At 36.6% G+C, this 13,741-nt stretch overlaps 1 protein-coding gene across 1 annotated transcript in view; it reads left to right on the top strand.

The window, feature by feature from the left end:
* The window catches only part of ANO3 (anoctamin 3), a 201,549-nt gene extending 194,030 nt beyond the window's left edge, over positions 1-7,519 (top strand). Inside the window, exons 21-27 of the mRNA XM_031050410.2 lie at positions 1,193-1,290; positions 2,650-2,795; positions 2,903-3,055; positions 3,678-3,825; positions 5,663-5,743; positions 6,565-6,670; positions 7,337-7,519. Of these exons, the coding sequence (XP_030906270.2) occupies positions 1,193-1,290; positions 2,650-2,795; positions 2,903-3,055; positions 3,678-3,825; positions 5,663-5,743; positions 6,565-6,670; positions 7,337-7,519 (915 nt within the window). The remainder of the gene's footprint in view (positions 1-1,192; positions 1,291-2,649; positions 2,796-2,902; positions 3,056-3,677; positions 3,826-5,662; positions 5,744-6,564; positions 6,671-7,336) is intronic.
* Positions 7,520-13,741: the final 6,222 nt, after the last annotated feature.

Raw genomic sequence — 13,741 nt, 5'->3', positions numbered from 1 at the left:
GAAAAGGGAAGTGATATTCCCTTGTCTCACTTCTAAATCCTATGTGATTGGAATCTCCTGGGTGTGTAGAATTTTTGGATGGAGGACATAAACGTAATCAGCTTTTTTATCAGCCTCTTAAGCTTCTGCCAGCACAGGAAAGATGTGGAGCTCTTGTAGCAGGTCCAGAGGAGGCTACAAAAATGCTCCAAGGCCTGCTGCACATCTGCTATGGGGGAAAACTGAGAGTCGGGGTTTTTCAGCCTGGAGAAGAGAAGACTGGCAAGACCTTAGAGCACCCTTTCAATACTTAAAGGAGGCTTATAAGAATGATGGGGACAAACTTTTTAGTAGGGCTTGCTGCTATAGGACAAGGGGGAATGGCTTTAAACTGACAGATGGGAGATGTAGATTAGATATTAAGAAGTTCTGGGCTGTGAGTGTCATGAGCTCCTGGCACAGGTTGCCTAGAAAAGCTGTGACTGCCCCATCCCTGGCAGTGTTCAAGGCCAGGTTGGACAGGACTTGGAGCAGCCTGGTCTAGTGGAAGCTGTTCTTGCCTGTGGCAAGGGGGTTGGAACTGAATGAGCTTTAGAGATCCAGCCTTCTTTGATTCTGAGGTCGAAAAGAAAAAAAACAATATTTTCAAAATCTACTTGAAAATGTGTTGGAATTGCAACTCCCTGGGTATCTCTACCATGCTGAAGTTATCTCTGAAAAACAGGTTTCTTTTATTGAACCTTGGTAGCCACAGAGTAAAATACCATAAATTTCTCATCTATGTTCTAACAAGAGTTTCTGTAATTACTGAACATTTTAATAGGGCAATTTATACAGTTAAGATACTGGTACCAGAGATTCAGCTATTAAGTCTCTGTTCACTTAGGATGTTACAAATGAAATATTGCCCCATTCTTCTGAAATGAATTTGTATGTATTGGTCTAAGTGAAATGGACTGTGCCATTTATCATATACTGAGCACTCATACTCTTATGTAATATGATCCAGTTCTCCAAGAAATAGTATGTCTAAAGTTTGTTCAGCTAAAGTCTGTGTCAGTATTTCTGTTATTAATATTTTTTTATATTTCTGTAGTTGGAGGTTAATGTTTTTCACCAAACACATTTTAGTATTTTTCATCCACCCTCTAACACATAAAAATTAAAGGAATTCTGTGATTTTAGCTGTTGATCTTTTCCCGTTTCATTTCAGTGTCATCCTAGTGGCTGCCTGATAGATCTGTGCTTGCAAATGGGAGTTATTATGGTTTTAAAACAAATGTGGAACAACTTCATGGAACTAGGCTATCCGTAAGTTCAGATGTTAAAATATGATTTACAAATAGTGATTACATTACTGCAATTCAGTGATAGGGAAAAATATTATGTTTGCATAGTATTTCTGCTTTTTGCATCTCATACACTGTAACTGCATTCCTAAGGGAAGCATTAACTGCTGCTCTAAGACAAAGCTTGTTTGGGTATGTGAACCATCAAAACTGTTTACTATTATTTCATTTTCCATAGTACAAACAGCTGCTGAAGAGAGTAGTGGGCTAAGAGTCTTGCAGTTCTCTTGAAACCAAAAGAATATGTTTTCAGGAGAAGATTGCTAATCAAATATTAATCTAATCAGTCTCAAGCTTGAAAATCTGTCAGAAAGGGTTATGTTCACAATGTGCAATCATTCTGCAAATGAGCCATGTATTGTGTTGTTGTGAGGCTTGGATTTCTTAAAAGAAGAAACCTACCTGAAGTATCAGTCTTCCTGTCTTCTCAGCCCAGAATTTGAGAACATGCTTATAATCCTTTCTGGCAAACAGTGTTTCGTTTTGACAAGCCATTGTTTGCAACTGAGGCAGCAGTTGCTCTTTCAGTAGCAAGAGAGATTAAGAGCTAAATGCTAAATTATCTTGAGAAAAAATAAGAACCTTTTAATAAAAATACTTGCAAGAAAATTATTTCCTGTCTTCAGTCTCTTTTCAGTAATATCTGGAAACAAGAAATAGTCTTTAATTGCCACCTCTGACAGTACTAGGTAATAGTTTTCATTTGTATAACATTTTAATGTGTGACACTAGTACCTACTTAATATTACAGATACTTCATGAAAAGACTTCTGCACAGATTTATAAAAAAAAAATCTTAAATCTTCACAGCTTCAGCAGCACCTTTTTAGACACACTTTATTACTTCAAGAAAAAAATAATCTGTAGAGCATCTTTAGGTTTGTTCCCAAGTAGTAGATATGTTCGATTGTTAATGTTTTCCAGTAGCATAAATTTCTTATTGAGCTTCACTTACTTGGTTTGTCTTTCCCAGGATTAAAAACAAAGCATTACTTACTGGTTTAATGCTCTTGCTAAGCATGATTGGTTTTTTGTTTAGGTAAATCCTACAGAAAAAGTCTATGCAAGCAAATACCGTATTCTGAAAGGCTTATTTGTTAAATGACTAGCGTGCTACGTGAAAGACAAAATCATGATGCAGAATTTTGAGGACTACTTTGAATCATATCTTATATGATATCATAAATGTTTGCAGAGAATACCTGAGTAAGCATTCAGGTGCTGCTCAAAATAGGCCCTCTTACTTCAGAACAATACCAGCAAGTTTTGTAAATTACTGAGCAAATGCAGTCAGTAATAATACTCTGTTTATCTAATAAAGTTTATTACAGAATTGGTGGTCACGACGCAAAATGAAGAGAGGAGGGCAATTAATGGAGCATAAAGTTTCTCTGCCTCAGTGGGAAAAGGACTGGAATCTACAGCCTATGAATCTTCATGGTTTAATGGATGAATATTTAGAGATGGGTAAGCAAATTTAGGGAGGTGTCAGTTTTCTTAAGAAAATGGAACTATATTCCATGTTAAAAGGTTGTTTGCACTTCCAGTTTCTAACCAGAGAAATGCCTGTCTAGTTTTACAGTTTGGCTTCACCACCATCTTCGTTGCTGCCTTCCCACTGGCACCCCTCCTGGCATTGCTTAACAATATCATAGAAATAAGGTTAGATGCGTACAAGTTTGTCACTCAGTGGCGAAGACCTATGCCTGCAAGAGCAACAGATATAGGTGAGAGAACCTAACGACTTTTTCCTTCTTTTATGCAGCTTAACCCTTAATATAGTTCATGCATCAAAAGTAAAACTGATAACATAACCCACAGATCTCAGTGACAACTCTCCTGTTAAGCAACAAAAGAATACTCAGTTGCTTAGCTAAAAGGACTCCTCAAATTTGTTTTTCATTTCCAAAAGGGGATCATAATAGTTCCAATTTTGAAAACAGGCTAAATGGTATTTTAGACTTCTGATTTGTGGAATTTTAGGTCCAAAATGCTATTTGAAATACAAGGACTAAATTCACTTTTGGTTTAAAACTGAATTAAAAAAAAATAATCTCTTTCCAACATCTTGTATTTGGCCTCTATAACCAAGGATTGTGGTTGTACCTTTGTTGCTTTAGCCATTTCTTCTCAGCAGTGTGTGTCCTACTGTAAAACTTCATTCAGGTGGAGTCAGTGGTGGCAGGGGTGTGGGAACATGGCTTAATCTTGATTACCTTTTCTGACTGAGTAGGTCTTTATCAATAAGAAAGGATAACTATATGACTAACAGTGGCTTAAGTGTCATTAGTATAACTTAATCTGATTGTAAAAACTTAGTGATTTCCTTGTCATTTCTCTTGTTTCTAGGTATCTGGTATGGGATTCTGGAAGGAATTGGAGTCCTGGCTGTCATCACCAATGCCTTTGTTATTGCCATTACTTCCGATTACATTCCACGTTTTGTCTATGCATACAAATATGGTCCCTGTACAGATCAAGGGTACAGACAAGAAAAGTAATTAGGATATTCTTTATATATACTTGTATAATTCAGTAGAAGCTCACTTCTGCAGCTGTCTTTCTGTGTTAACATACACAACATATATCAGCAGTGTTTTACCTTTTACATCTGTGCAAATCTTCACAGATGCTAAGTGCAAGTGTAACTCAGCCATTCCAGAGAGTTTGCAAACAAACTGCATGGACATTTAAGTGGAAAATCATGTCTTCCCTTCTGAATGCAAACAACAAAGTTCACTACACATCATAGCAGTTTACAGGCTTTCTCTAGATAAGGTTTCTTCTTTTCTGTAATAGTTCTGACTGTCTGCTAACTATACTCCCACACACATATATATGCCAAACGCTCTTTTACCCTAAGCCTTTTTCATCCTCAAACTTCCCTGCCTGTTTCTCTTCAGAAATGCTTTCAGCCAAGCACCAGCAAGATTGGCCTTGGCACTATTCAGCCTGACTCCATATATGTTTTTAATTAGCTTCAAGCAAGGTAGCTTGCCTGTCTTTGCCCCATCAGGCCAGTTTCCTGCATTTCTCTCCAGCAGTTTACCAGTGTCTCTGAACTGTGTGTCCACTGTGTTCACTTTGCATTTCCCACTGTCTGTCATGACCTTTTACATGATCTAAACAGCTCACAGTACTTATGGGCACCCTCTCTTTTATTTGGACACCAGTGCCCTATAGTTGGTTTTAGGGGATGGTTTTGGAGAGTTTTATTGTCTTTTTAATATGGGATCAAGGTTACCTAAAGAAAAGGAAGCATCACTTTACTAGTACTATAGCACATCTCACAAACACAACTTATCTTCTTTATTGCACAGGAGGAATGGTAAGAGTGAAAGCATCAAGACTTGTCCAGCAAGCCAGTACTGCTGCTTTCACAGACTGTGCCCCAGTTCAAACCACAGGGATCTGTCCATCCTTTCCTTATTGCTCCATCTGTAATGATTTGAAAGAGAGAGTTACTCTTCTTGTGCTGTCACAGGAGAGAATTTAGGGGCAAAAAGGATGAGGAAGAATAGGATGAGAAAAGACCATGGCAGAAAAAAGTTAGTGCTTAATGTGCACTACCCATTTAATAGAGAGCTATGTAATTCTATTTCTTCTTTTGCCAGTAGTTATTTGAGGTGTCACAGCAAACTTGAAGGTTCAGGAAGTATATTAGGATCCCTAATGCATCTATTTTTAAATGTCCTTTGCCTTTCAGAAGACCCTTTGTTAAACTACAGGACAGCTTTAAAAGAAGATGGGGTATCTTATGTGTCCATGGTTTTCCAGAAACAGACAAAATTTTTGCTTCTTCACTAATTCAATGCATTTATGTGATTTCTGCCACCAATCCTAATAATTTGTTGCCTTTAAGATGGCTGTTTGTTATATATGCACTGTTGATTTTACTGTTGGTGTAAATTCTTCTTTGATTCAACTCAAAGTCTGACATTTTTGGTATATGCTGCATGACTGGGGGCAGATTCTGCCAGGATGTCCAATAGCTCTTCTTTCGGCCTCTCACCATCTTTCTAAGTACAGTAATTCTGAGACATCAGAGAACACTGTAGCAACTATTTTCAGTTTATGTCTGCTGATGGATAAGAAGCAAAACCTTGAAAAGTGCTGAAAGTGGATTTTTAGACACTCTTATCCCTGAAACACGTTTCTTGTTTCTTTCCAATAAAACCTTGCTTATCTGTTTGAAATTTTAGAATCAGTTTTGTCCTGATAAGCAAAGAAATTTGTATGCTCACAACATGTGATAGTAGACTGTTTACATAGAGGATCTGTGCTGTATAACCACTTCATGAAGAATGTCTTCACCCTATGTCTTTTCCTTTCAGATGCTTGAAAGGATATGTCAACAGCAGTTTATCAGTGTTTGATTTGAGTGAACTTGGAATGGGATATTCAGGATACTGCCGGTATGTTTTGATGTTCTCCCTTCTTGTAATACAGGCATAGATGTTAATACAGACATAAAACAGGAATGGCTTAAATTACTGGCACAACAGTTTCTTTTTTTGCTTGTAAAAGCATTGAAGTTCAAGTTGGTTGAGCATGGAACCATGTCTCAAGTGCAGACACTGTGTGATAGGATTTAGTACTAACAGACTGGAAACCTGTGTTCTGAGTTTTTCCAGGACTCTTGCAAGCCCTGTCTTTCGTGCCTCTATGAATTATTTTACTTCAACGTTTCCCCAGTTGTCAAGAGGGTAAAAATTCTCATTTTGGTTTTCTTAAGCATTCTGAGGTCCGTTACTTAAAATACACAATTTTTTTTGTGGCTCTAACGCATTTAGAGATCCCAAACAATTATGCAAGATATATACAAGAAATTAGGCATAAAATCTAAATACAACATTGCATGAGTGCGCTCTTGGTTTCAAATTTAGTTTTGCAGTGAGTGTTAGCTTGAATTGACTAAGTTATAGAATCATGTTACATTTATGAAAACTTTGTCTGGAGAATCTCAAGCACTTAGAAGCACAGACAAGAACCAATTTAGAATCAACACACTTGAACTTAACACTCCAGGGTGTCAGCTTTACAACAACAAAAGAAATTGTTTGCTCTGGAATTTTAGAAGCAAAAAGTTCCATCTTCATTTATTTCTTTATTATTTGTTTGTACTGTGGACTGTTCTTCTCCTTTTCTGTTTAATTCTTCTTGAAGTACACTTTCGCTTCAGTTTCTCTCCTTGTCCAGGTTTTCAAGCCTTACTGGGTTTTGATTTGCTTTCCAGGTATAGAGATTACAGAGCCCCACCATGGAGTTCAACTCCATATGAATTCACTTTACAGTTCTGGCATGTCCTGGCAGCACGTCTGGCCTTCATCATAGTATTTGAGGTTAGTCATGAAAAGGAACAATTCCTTTCTACCTCTTTTAAGTCCTGGTTGATACATTTTTTTTTACAGTCAGGAGAAAGTCACCCTCCCCAAGCTGTTGTCAATCAGACTGAATTGACAGAGCACACACAGATTTTTAGATTCCCTCCAAAATCGTGTTTCCTTAAGTCATACATCAGGTCAGTTCTAAATCAAATCTTTCATGTTTTATTGAAAAAGAAGTGCAACTGAGGTTTACATTAAGCATACTTATTACCAGTTCAAATCTGTGTCAGGGAGATGGTAACTGATTCTAGCTTAATATAAAAATAGAAATGTGTGTGCTAAATTTGGAGAATGTATTACAGGCTGTCCAGGAGTCTGGTTACTTTAATTACAGGCTCTTAAGACTGCTTGTAGGTAGTGTTAGCTGTTGTTATTCAGACTAGCATAACCTGCAGTCAAGTCTTCATTTAGGTCACTAAAGTTTTTCTTTTCAGAAGAATTCAGCATTTTCACATTTCTGTAGAACTATAAAATATAATATATTAAAAAAGGAGTTAATTTTTTGATCATGAATTAAACCTCAGTACCAGTTTTGCCACAAGCTTTTAAGCTCTAAAATATGGGTATTAGAAGTGAACATTTATGCACCTTTGAAGCAATTCTTTTCATTCTTTTTTTCAGCACCTTGTTTTTGGAATAAAGTCTTTCATTGCCTACCTGATTCCAGACATGCCTAAAGACTTGTGTGACAGAATGAGGAGAGAGAAATACTTAGTCCAGGAAATGATGTATGAGGCTGAACTGGAGCATTTGCAGAGAGAAAGGAAAAAGAATGGGAAACAGTATCACCATGAATGGCCTTAGTCACTACCCTGCTGCAACAAAAACACTGTTTGGAAATTGAAGAGTGCAGTTACAAAATTAAGTCAGAGCCTGGCATCAGCGTATGAGATACACAGTGTATATATGTTCTTGCTGGGCAGGACAGTTGCAAGCTTTGGTGGCAACTGGAAAATAGATGCTTCTGATGAACAAAACGAAAAGCCTTACCTGTAACAGGTCTGCGGTGAGTCGGCAACTCTGGTCAGAATTGGCACTCAGGAACGCGCAGACAGATAAAAAATTTGGACACCATGATTTAAAAAAGGCAATGAATTTTCATGCTGTTTGTGAAGATACTAACAGCGAAATGGAAATAGAAAATTACCTGTCAACTTATACAGTAAGGGCATGACTAAAATAAACTTACATGATATCCACTACTTCTACAGCTTCTGATTGCTCAGCTCCATCTGTAATGCCTCTGAAGAAAAGAGCAATTGTTGCCTTTGTGGCCATAACTTGATATAAACAATCTTTCAAGCTTACTGTTCTGTCAGGTTTGTCCGAGTCTCTTGTTGAGATTGTGGATGTGGTCCTACCCTAAAAAAAGGGGTCTGTGGCTGCTTAATATATACTATGCAGTTTAAGACTTGCACATGTCGGTGTCATTAATATATCCTTCTAAAACCAAAAATTCTAAATTCAAAGAGAAAACAGCAGCACTAAGAGAACACATTGCATTGCCCACATTGCAACTCTATTTGAAAATGATGTGGCTGTTGAATTGCCTTTCACTTTTGTGTGCAGAAAGGCCACCTCCACATGCTTCTAGAATGAAAGATTTGTCATTTTCATGCTCTGGTGTAGCATGCAGATGTCTAACTGTGTTGCTGTTCATTTTGACCTGTCTGGGCAATGATTCCATGACTTCACAGAATGCTAACTTGAGACGTTCTCATAACCATGCAAATGGCTTTGTCCTCAATATACGAATAACTTTACGGTATGCAAGCTTATGCAGATATATATCAGGCATATAGTATAACATTGATTTGCTTGTTCAGGGAAGGAGAAGCAGAGCATTTTATAACAATGCTCCTCTTCTTACTGTAAATGTAAATGCTCCAGTAATGTGCACTACTTCTATTGACATAAATATGTCAAAGCATGGGAGTTCGATAGAGGCAGACATATATACAGGTTGTATATAAATGCACACATACACACAGTTGTTACTTTTAGATTTTTTAATTATTATTTGTATGCCTTCTTACAGTTTGGGGGGGGGGGGCTTTTTAGATAAAATCACTCTAGAAGGTAATGTTCATATCAAGAATCAAATTTCAAGTTTTATGTGCATACAGCAATGTTGCTTATGGTTATAGTCATATTTTGGTAATGAAATTGCCTGTTGCTAATGTTTCATAATATGGGAAAAAAGAGCAGCACATAATTTAAACAATCTGAGCAAGTGTGTAGGGTTACCTTGCAGAGAAGGGCGTGGAGAAAAAGAGTTCCAGTCATTCTGTTTCTCTTGTATAATTCTAAATAATGCTTCTCTATATTTGATGAAGAAAAATTACAAAAACAGTCAACAAAGCACAGTAACTATAAAGGCTGCAAATTTTAACTTTATTTTTAGGGATGAAGCTGCAGCAAAATCACTGCTGACAGGTATGAAAAGACCTGAATTTTTACTACTTATAGTACTCTACTGAATCAAAAAGTGTGATTCCAGTATTCACTTGAATGTATTAGCACAATTATTTTATTATGCATATAAAATTAATTTTTAGAGTCACGAGCCCATCAAGACAGATAAGTAGAATATATTATATCCAGAGGGCATAGCATCAGACTTTAAATTCTTAAGCTATTTCACTATATTCATGAGATTTCTGGGTTAATTCCAGCTGTCTGTGACCAGACAAGGCAACTGCAGGAGTATCTACAGTACTGCACAAAGGAGAAAAGAAATTAGAAGGTCTGGTCTATCCAGATATATTAGCTTTTAGTTCTGTGATAAAGGGCTGGTGGAACTTGCTTCCCAGATTTTGGAAAGGCTGTTTTGTTCCTTCATATTCTGGATTATGTGTTAAGTTCCTCAGGAGTCCTTATCAGAAATAATTAATGCACTCCCCTCAATGCTTATAGAATCATACAGGTTGATTTAATCTCTTGTCTCTCTTTTCATTCTGTAGATTATCAAGCACCATTTGACAGCATTAACCATGTGTCACAGCTTCTGTTTCTGTGCCACGTAGTAACCGCACTTCAGCTCTTCAGCAGGTCACAGATGAGCTCTTTTTTTTAATACTTTCTCTAAAAACAAAATGCTTTGGCTGGCCCAAGGTATAAAGATACAGGATAAAATCAGGCAAAAATCAGAAATACTATTTTATACTTCCCTGGTTCTGCTGTGGATATTAGCACATGTCAATACATATTTAGGTGAATTCCAATTGGACTTAAAAAACACATAGGAAAGAAATCCTTTTTGTAATTGTGTTTTAAATATATATCTTATTAATGATTTTCAACACTGGTGTATAGGAGTATTTCAAAGACAAGTATGTAGATCTGACATTGTACATTTTATGCACTGGAAAAGCACAGGAAGTTTTGGAGAAACACGGTGTGTGTTCCTTTATTTTTTGAGGACATCAGCAATGTCTGAAGGTTTTGCCACTATCTAGCCAATTGCTTAAGCTGAGAAATCTTTTTGCTAGACTTTGTTTAGTATGCTGTTTGCATTGACTGCACGTTATTTTACTGAAGTATAAAGCACACGCTGTCCTCAGGAATAATGTATTTTACAAATGGTGAATGATCTTTTCAGATGCTAAATATTGTCTTTCCAAACAAATGACCAGTATGAATAGACTGTGCATGCCAGCTGCATTTGTGAAATCTGACAAAGCTTTAGAACTTCAGTTTGTGCAAAAAATGCTTTAGGTCATTGCAAATCTAATCTGTGACAACTTTGCTCTAAGCATGCGCCCTTAGAGAGACTGCATGAGCAACTAGATATTTTGAAATACAAAAGGTTAGTCCAAAATGTCTTAATTATTCCTAACCAAATTTTGTGTTGATTCAGACAGAAGAAATCTCCATCTCAGAAATAACAAAAAGTCCATGTAGATTATACACATCTCATTGCTTATGAGTTATTATTCTAAATTTGTGCCTAATGTGTGAGATCTGAGTCTGGTGACTAAAAAAGTAAAAAAAAAGAATTCTGCTGCATTAGCCATCCTAATGAGAGGTTACTTCTTAGAGCTCAATGTCTGTCTCCATACAGATGGAGGCATTAAGAACTCAGTATTCACAACTGAGTATTATCAGAATTGTCTGAAGATTGAATGCAGGCTCTCAACTTGTTATACTGTAATCCAGTTTCCTTACCAGAAACAAGAGTACAGTGTTTGAGCATCGTGACAGAGTACTAATATTTGGAAACAAAGCTAATAGCTTGATGTTTATTTTTCGATTTTTCTTTCCTAACCGTTCTTGTTAAAGAATTTATAGAAAAAATGTAGGTGAACATGGAAATTAATATTGATGATGACAAGGCTAAAATTTCCATGGTGATGGTGGATGAAACATGGTTGTTTTGTTAATGTTTCTTTGGAAGTACTTATCTTAATTTGTACAAAAAAAAAAAATCAGCTGTTTCTATGCCCTTTCCCAACGCCAATTTGTCTTATTTTCTGAGGATCAGTTTGACTCATTGTGTCCTGTGAAAAGCTCAAAAGAAAAATGCCTGGGGAGCATAGTGAAAATAGGTTAATGGCTACCTTAATGTGTAAATTCCTGAATCTCTGGAGTTTCTTTCATGAAAAGTTCTTCAGAAGGAAAAATACCTTGGAAAACACAACTTTAGAATGAGTGCTAGTGTGGGGAAAGGCAAGGATTTTGGTGATATTTTATTCCTAATGTACTTAATGATCAGCCTAATGTAAGTAAGTAGTGCTGTTTGCTTACTGTGGCTTCTTCCAGTTCACACTCCAAATGGGAAGGCTGCCAGAGAGAACTTCTGGAGCCATGGGATCCAGGCACTTAGTAGGACTACAAAGTTTTAATGCACTGACACCATGTAGGACTGCGAACTCCTACATGGCATAATGGGCCTTATTAATTTTTTGTATTATGTCTCAGTTCATTCACGGGGAAATTAATACATACATATTTAGAAGAATCATATAGTTTTGATTATCTAAAGATCATCCGTGTCCATAAATTGAAAAAGAAACTGAAAAGGTTAGTATGTAGTTAGCTTGAAAGTGTCACAAACTTTCATTAAAACTGGTAAAACCTAGGGGCTTTTATATACACTGGGCAATGGCCATATCAATAAAACCTATTTTATACAAACAGTGTCATGTTTTAAGCTGAACCCAGGGCAAACAGCTAAATATAAAGGCAATAAGGTTAATGGAGAATCAAGCAATTGCATTTTCTATTAAGTGTTGCGCAGGAGAAAGGGGACAGAGATAAAAAACAGTGATATCAACAATTACTTACAATACAGTAATATTTCCAGAAGCATTTTATTTTTCATAATCCTCATAAACTACTGATGTTGCTTATTTGGGGTAAAGGTTGAAACAAATACATAGCCAGCCTTTCGTAATTGTGTTTATTTGGTGTTAATGCTGACACTAGAATTCAAACAGAATTCCACGTTTACACACTTTTGTTGCTATTTCGTTAGTTCAAATGCATACTTTGTCTCAAATGCATGCAATGACACTTTTGGAAAGTGTGAATTACAAACCTAAATTCCTGTGGTGGAAAATTTAGCAGCTTTTAAAGATCCCTCAGTCTTTTCATAGTCAACCTCATGCTCACAAAGCCTATGTTCTGGTGGGGTAAAATGCAACAAGCCAGTGTGTGGAGGCTGAGGAGGAGCAGAGGAAGCAAAGAACTCCTCTGCACTTCAGCACGTTTTTCTCCAGAACTCTGGCAGGTTCTGCAAAACAAGGGTTTGAAGATGGAGCATGACGACAATCCTAAATCCTTCTTTTTCTCACTCTTTGTTTATATTGAGCATTTTAATATGTGATTTAATTTTAATAAGTGATGCCTTCTTGCTGACAGTCCAATTTCCAGGGCAATTCTGTAACTGCAGAAGTTTTTACAGGCTTTTTTTGGATGTCCCTAACTGAGAAGCCAAAGCAGAAAGTGCACAAAAGCTAGTTTGTCTGGTGCTTTTTACAAGTTGGTATGCACTGGATGGAGGGGTGGGAGGAAGCACAGGGTCTACCGAAGTGTGCCAGGAGGACACCCGTTTCTGGATCTGTCCTTTCAGCCCCTCTCCTAAGCACATCCTAAATGCCCTACATAACTACATGCCCACATCCTAAATGCCCCATACACATCCTAAATGCCCTACATAATCCTAGCATTTTTAAATCTACATAGTTGACATTTTTTCTCTAATACTGACATTGTCAACCACATTTACTAGAAATTTGTATAGGCATGGTTTTGGTGTAATCATGATAGCACAAAGTTACCATGACAGCACAAAGTTACAACAGCACAACAAAGGATTGTAGAGATACCACTTTGCTGTTCCATATTAAAAAGGAACTTTTAAATCCAGAATGAGATTAGTTTTAGAATGTTAGTGGCATGTTTCCTCCTCACTGCACCACACTGGAAATTACTTTGTGTAAGTTCTGTTCTAACTTGTTGCTATAACCTCTATAATGTTATATGTTCTCTGTAGTTTGCATTCTTACTGGCATGAGCTAGTTAGGAGGCTACTTGGGGGAGAAATTATGATTCAGCCAAATGCAGTCTAAAGTTAACAAGATTCTAACCACTGAGGACATTTTTTTTTGTTAATAATGAAAAAAAAAACAGATCACCTTGTAATGTTGTGTTCTATTTAGATGACTCGGAGTTTTGTACTGAAAAATCTTCCAAACTGTTGGCTCTGATTTTTACCTAGAGTAGTATCACTGAAATTTCAGTTATTTTAAATGGTGTCATGCAAAATCTAACTGAATAAGGTAGCTCAGTATTTTTTACTTTGATAGTCCTGGTTAACTTGCAATATCATGATCGTAAGAGATTTCTTAAGATGTGTATATACTTGAAATTTATTTAATATTTAAATACAACTTGGTTTCTAAGTAAGGAATAAGAATAAAATCTCAACTATTTTTTCTATTCATAGATCCGCACTTTGTAAGTAATACTTAAAATAAGACTACAGTGCCACAGAGCGTTTCAGAGAAGTTGACTTTTATGCAC

Source organism: Melopsittacus undulatus, chromosome 8, assembly GCF_012275295.1.
Source record: "Melopsittacus undulatus isolate bMelUnd1 chromosome 8, bMelUnd1.mat.Z, whole genome shotgun sequence".
In the NCBI taxonomy this organism is placed as follows: domain Eukaryota; kingdom Metazoa; phylum Chordata; class Aves; order Psittaciformes; family Psittaculidae; genus Melopsittacus; species Melopsittacus undulatus.
The sequence above is the reverse complement of the archived record's forward strand: the minus strand, read 5'-3'. Positions and strand labels throughout refer to the sequence as shown.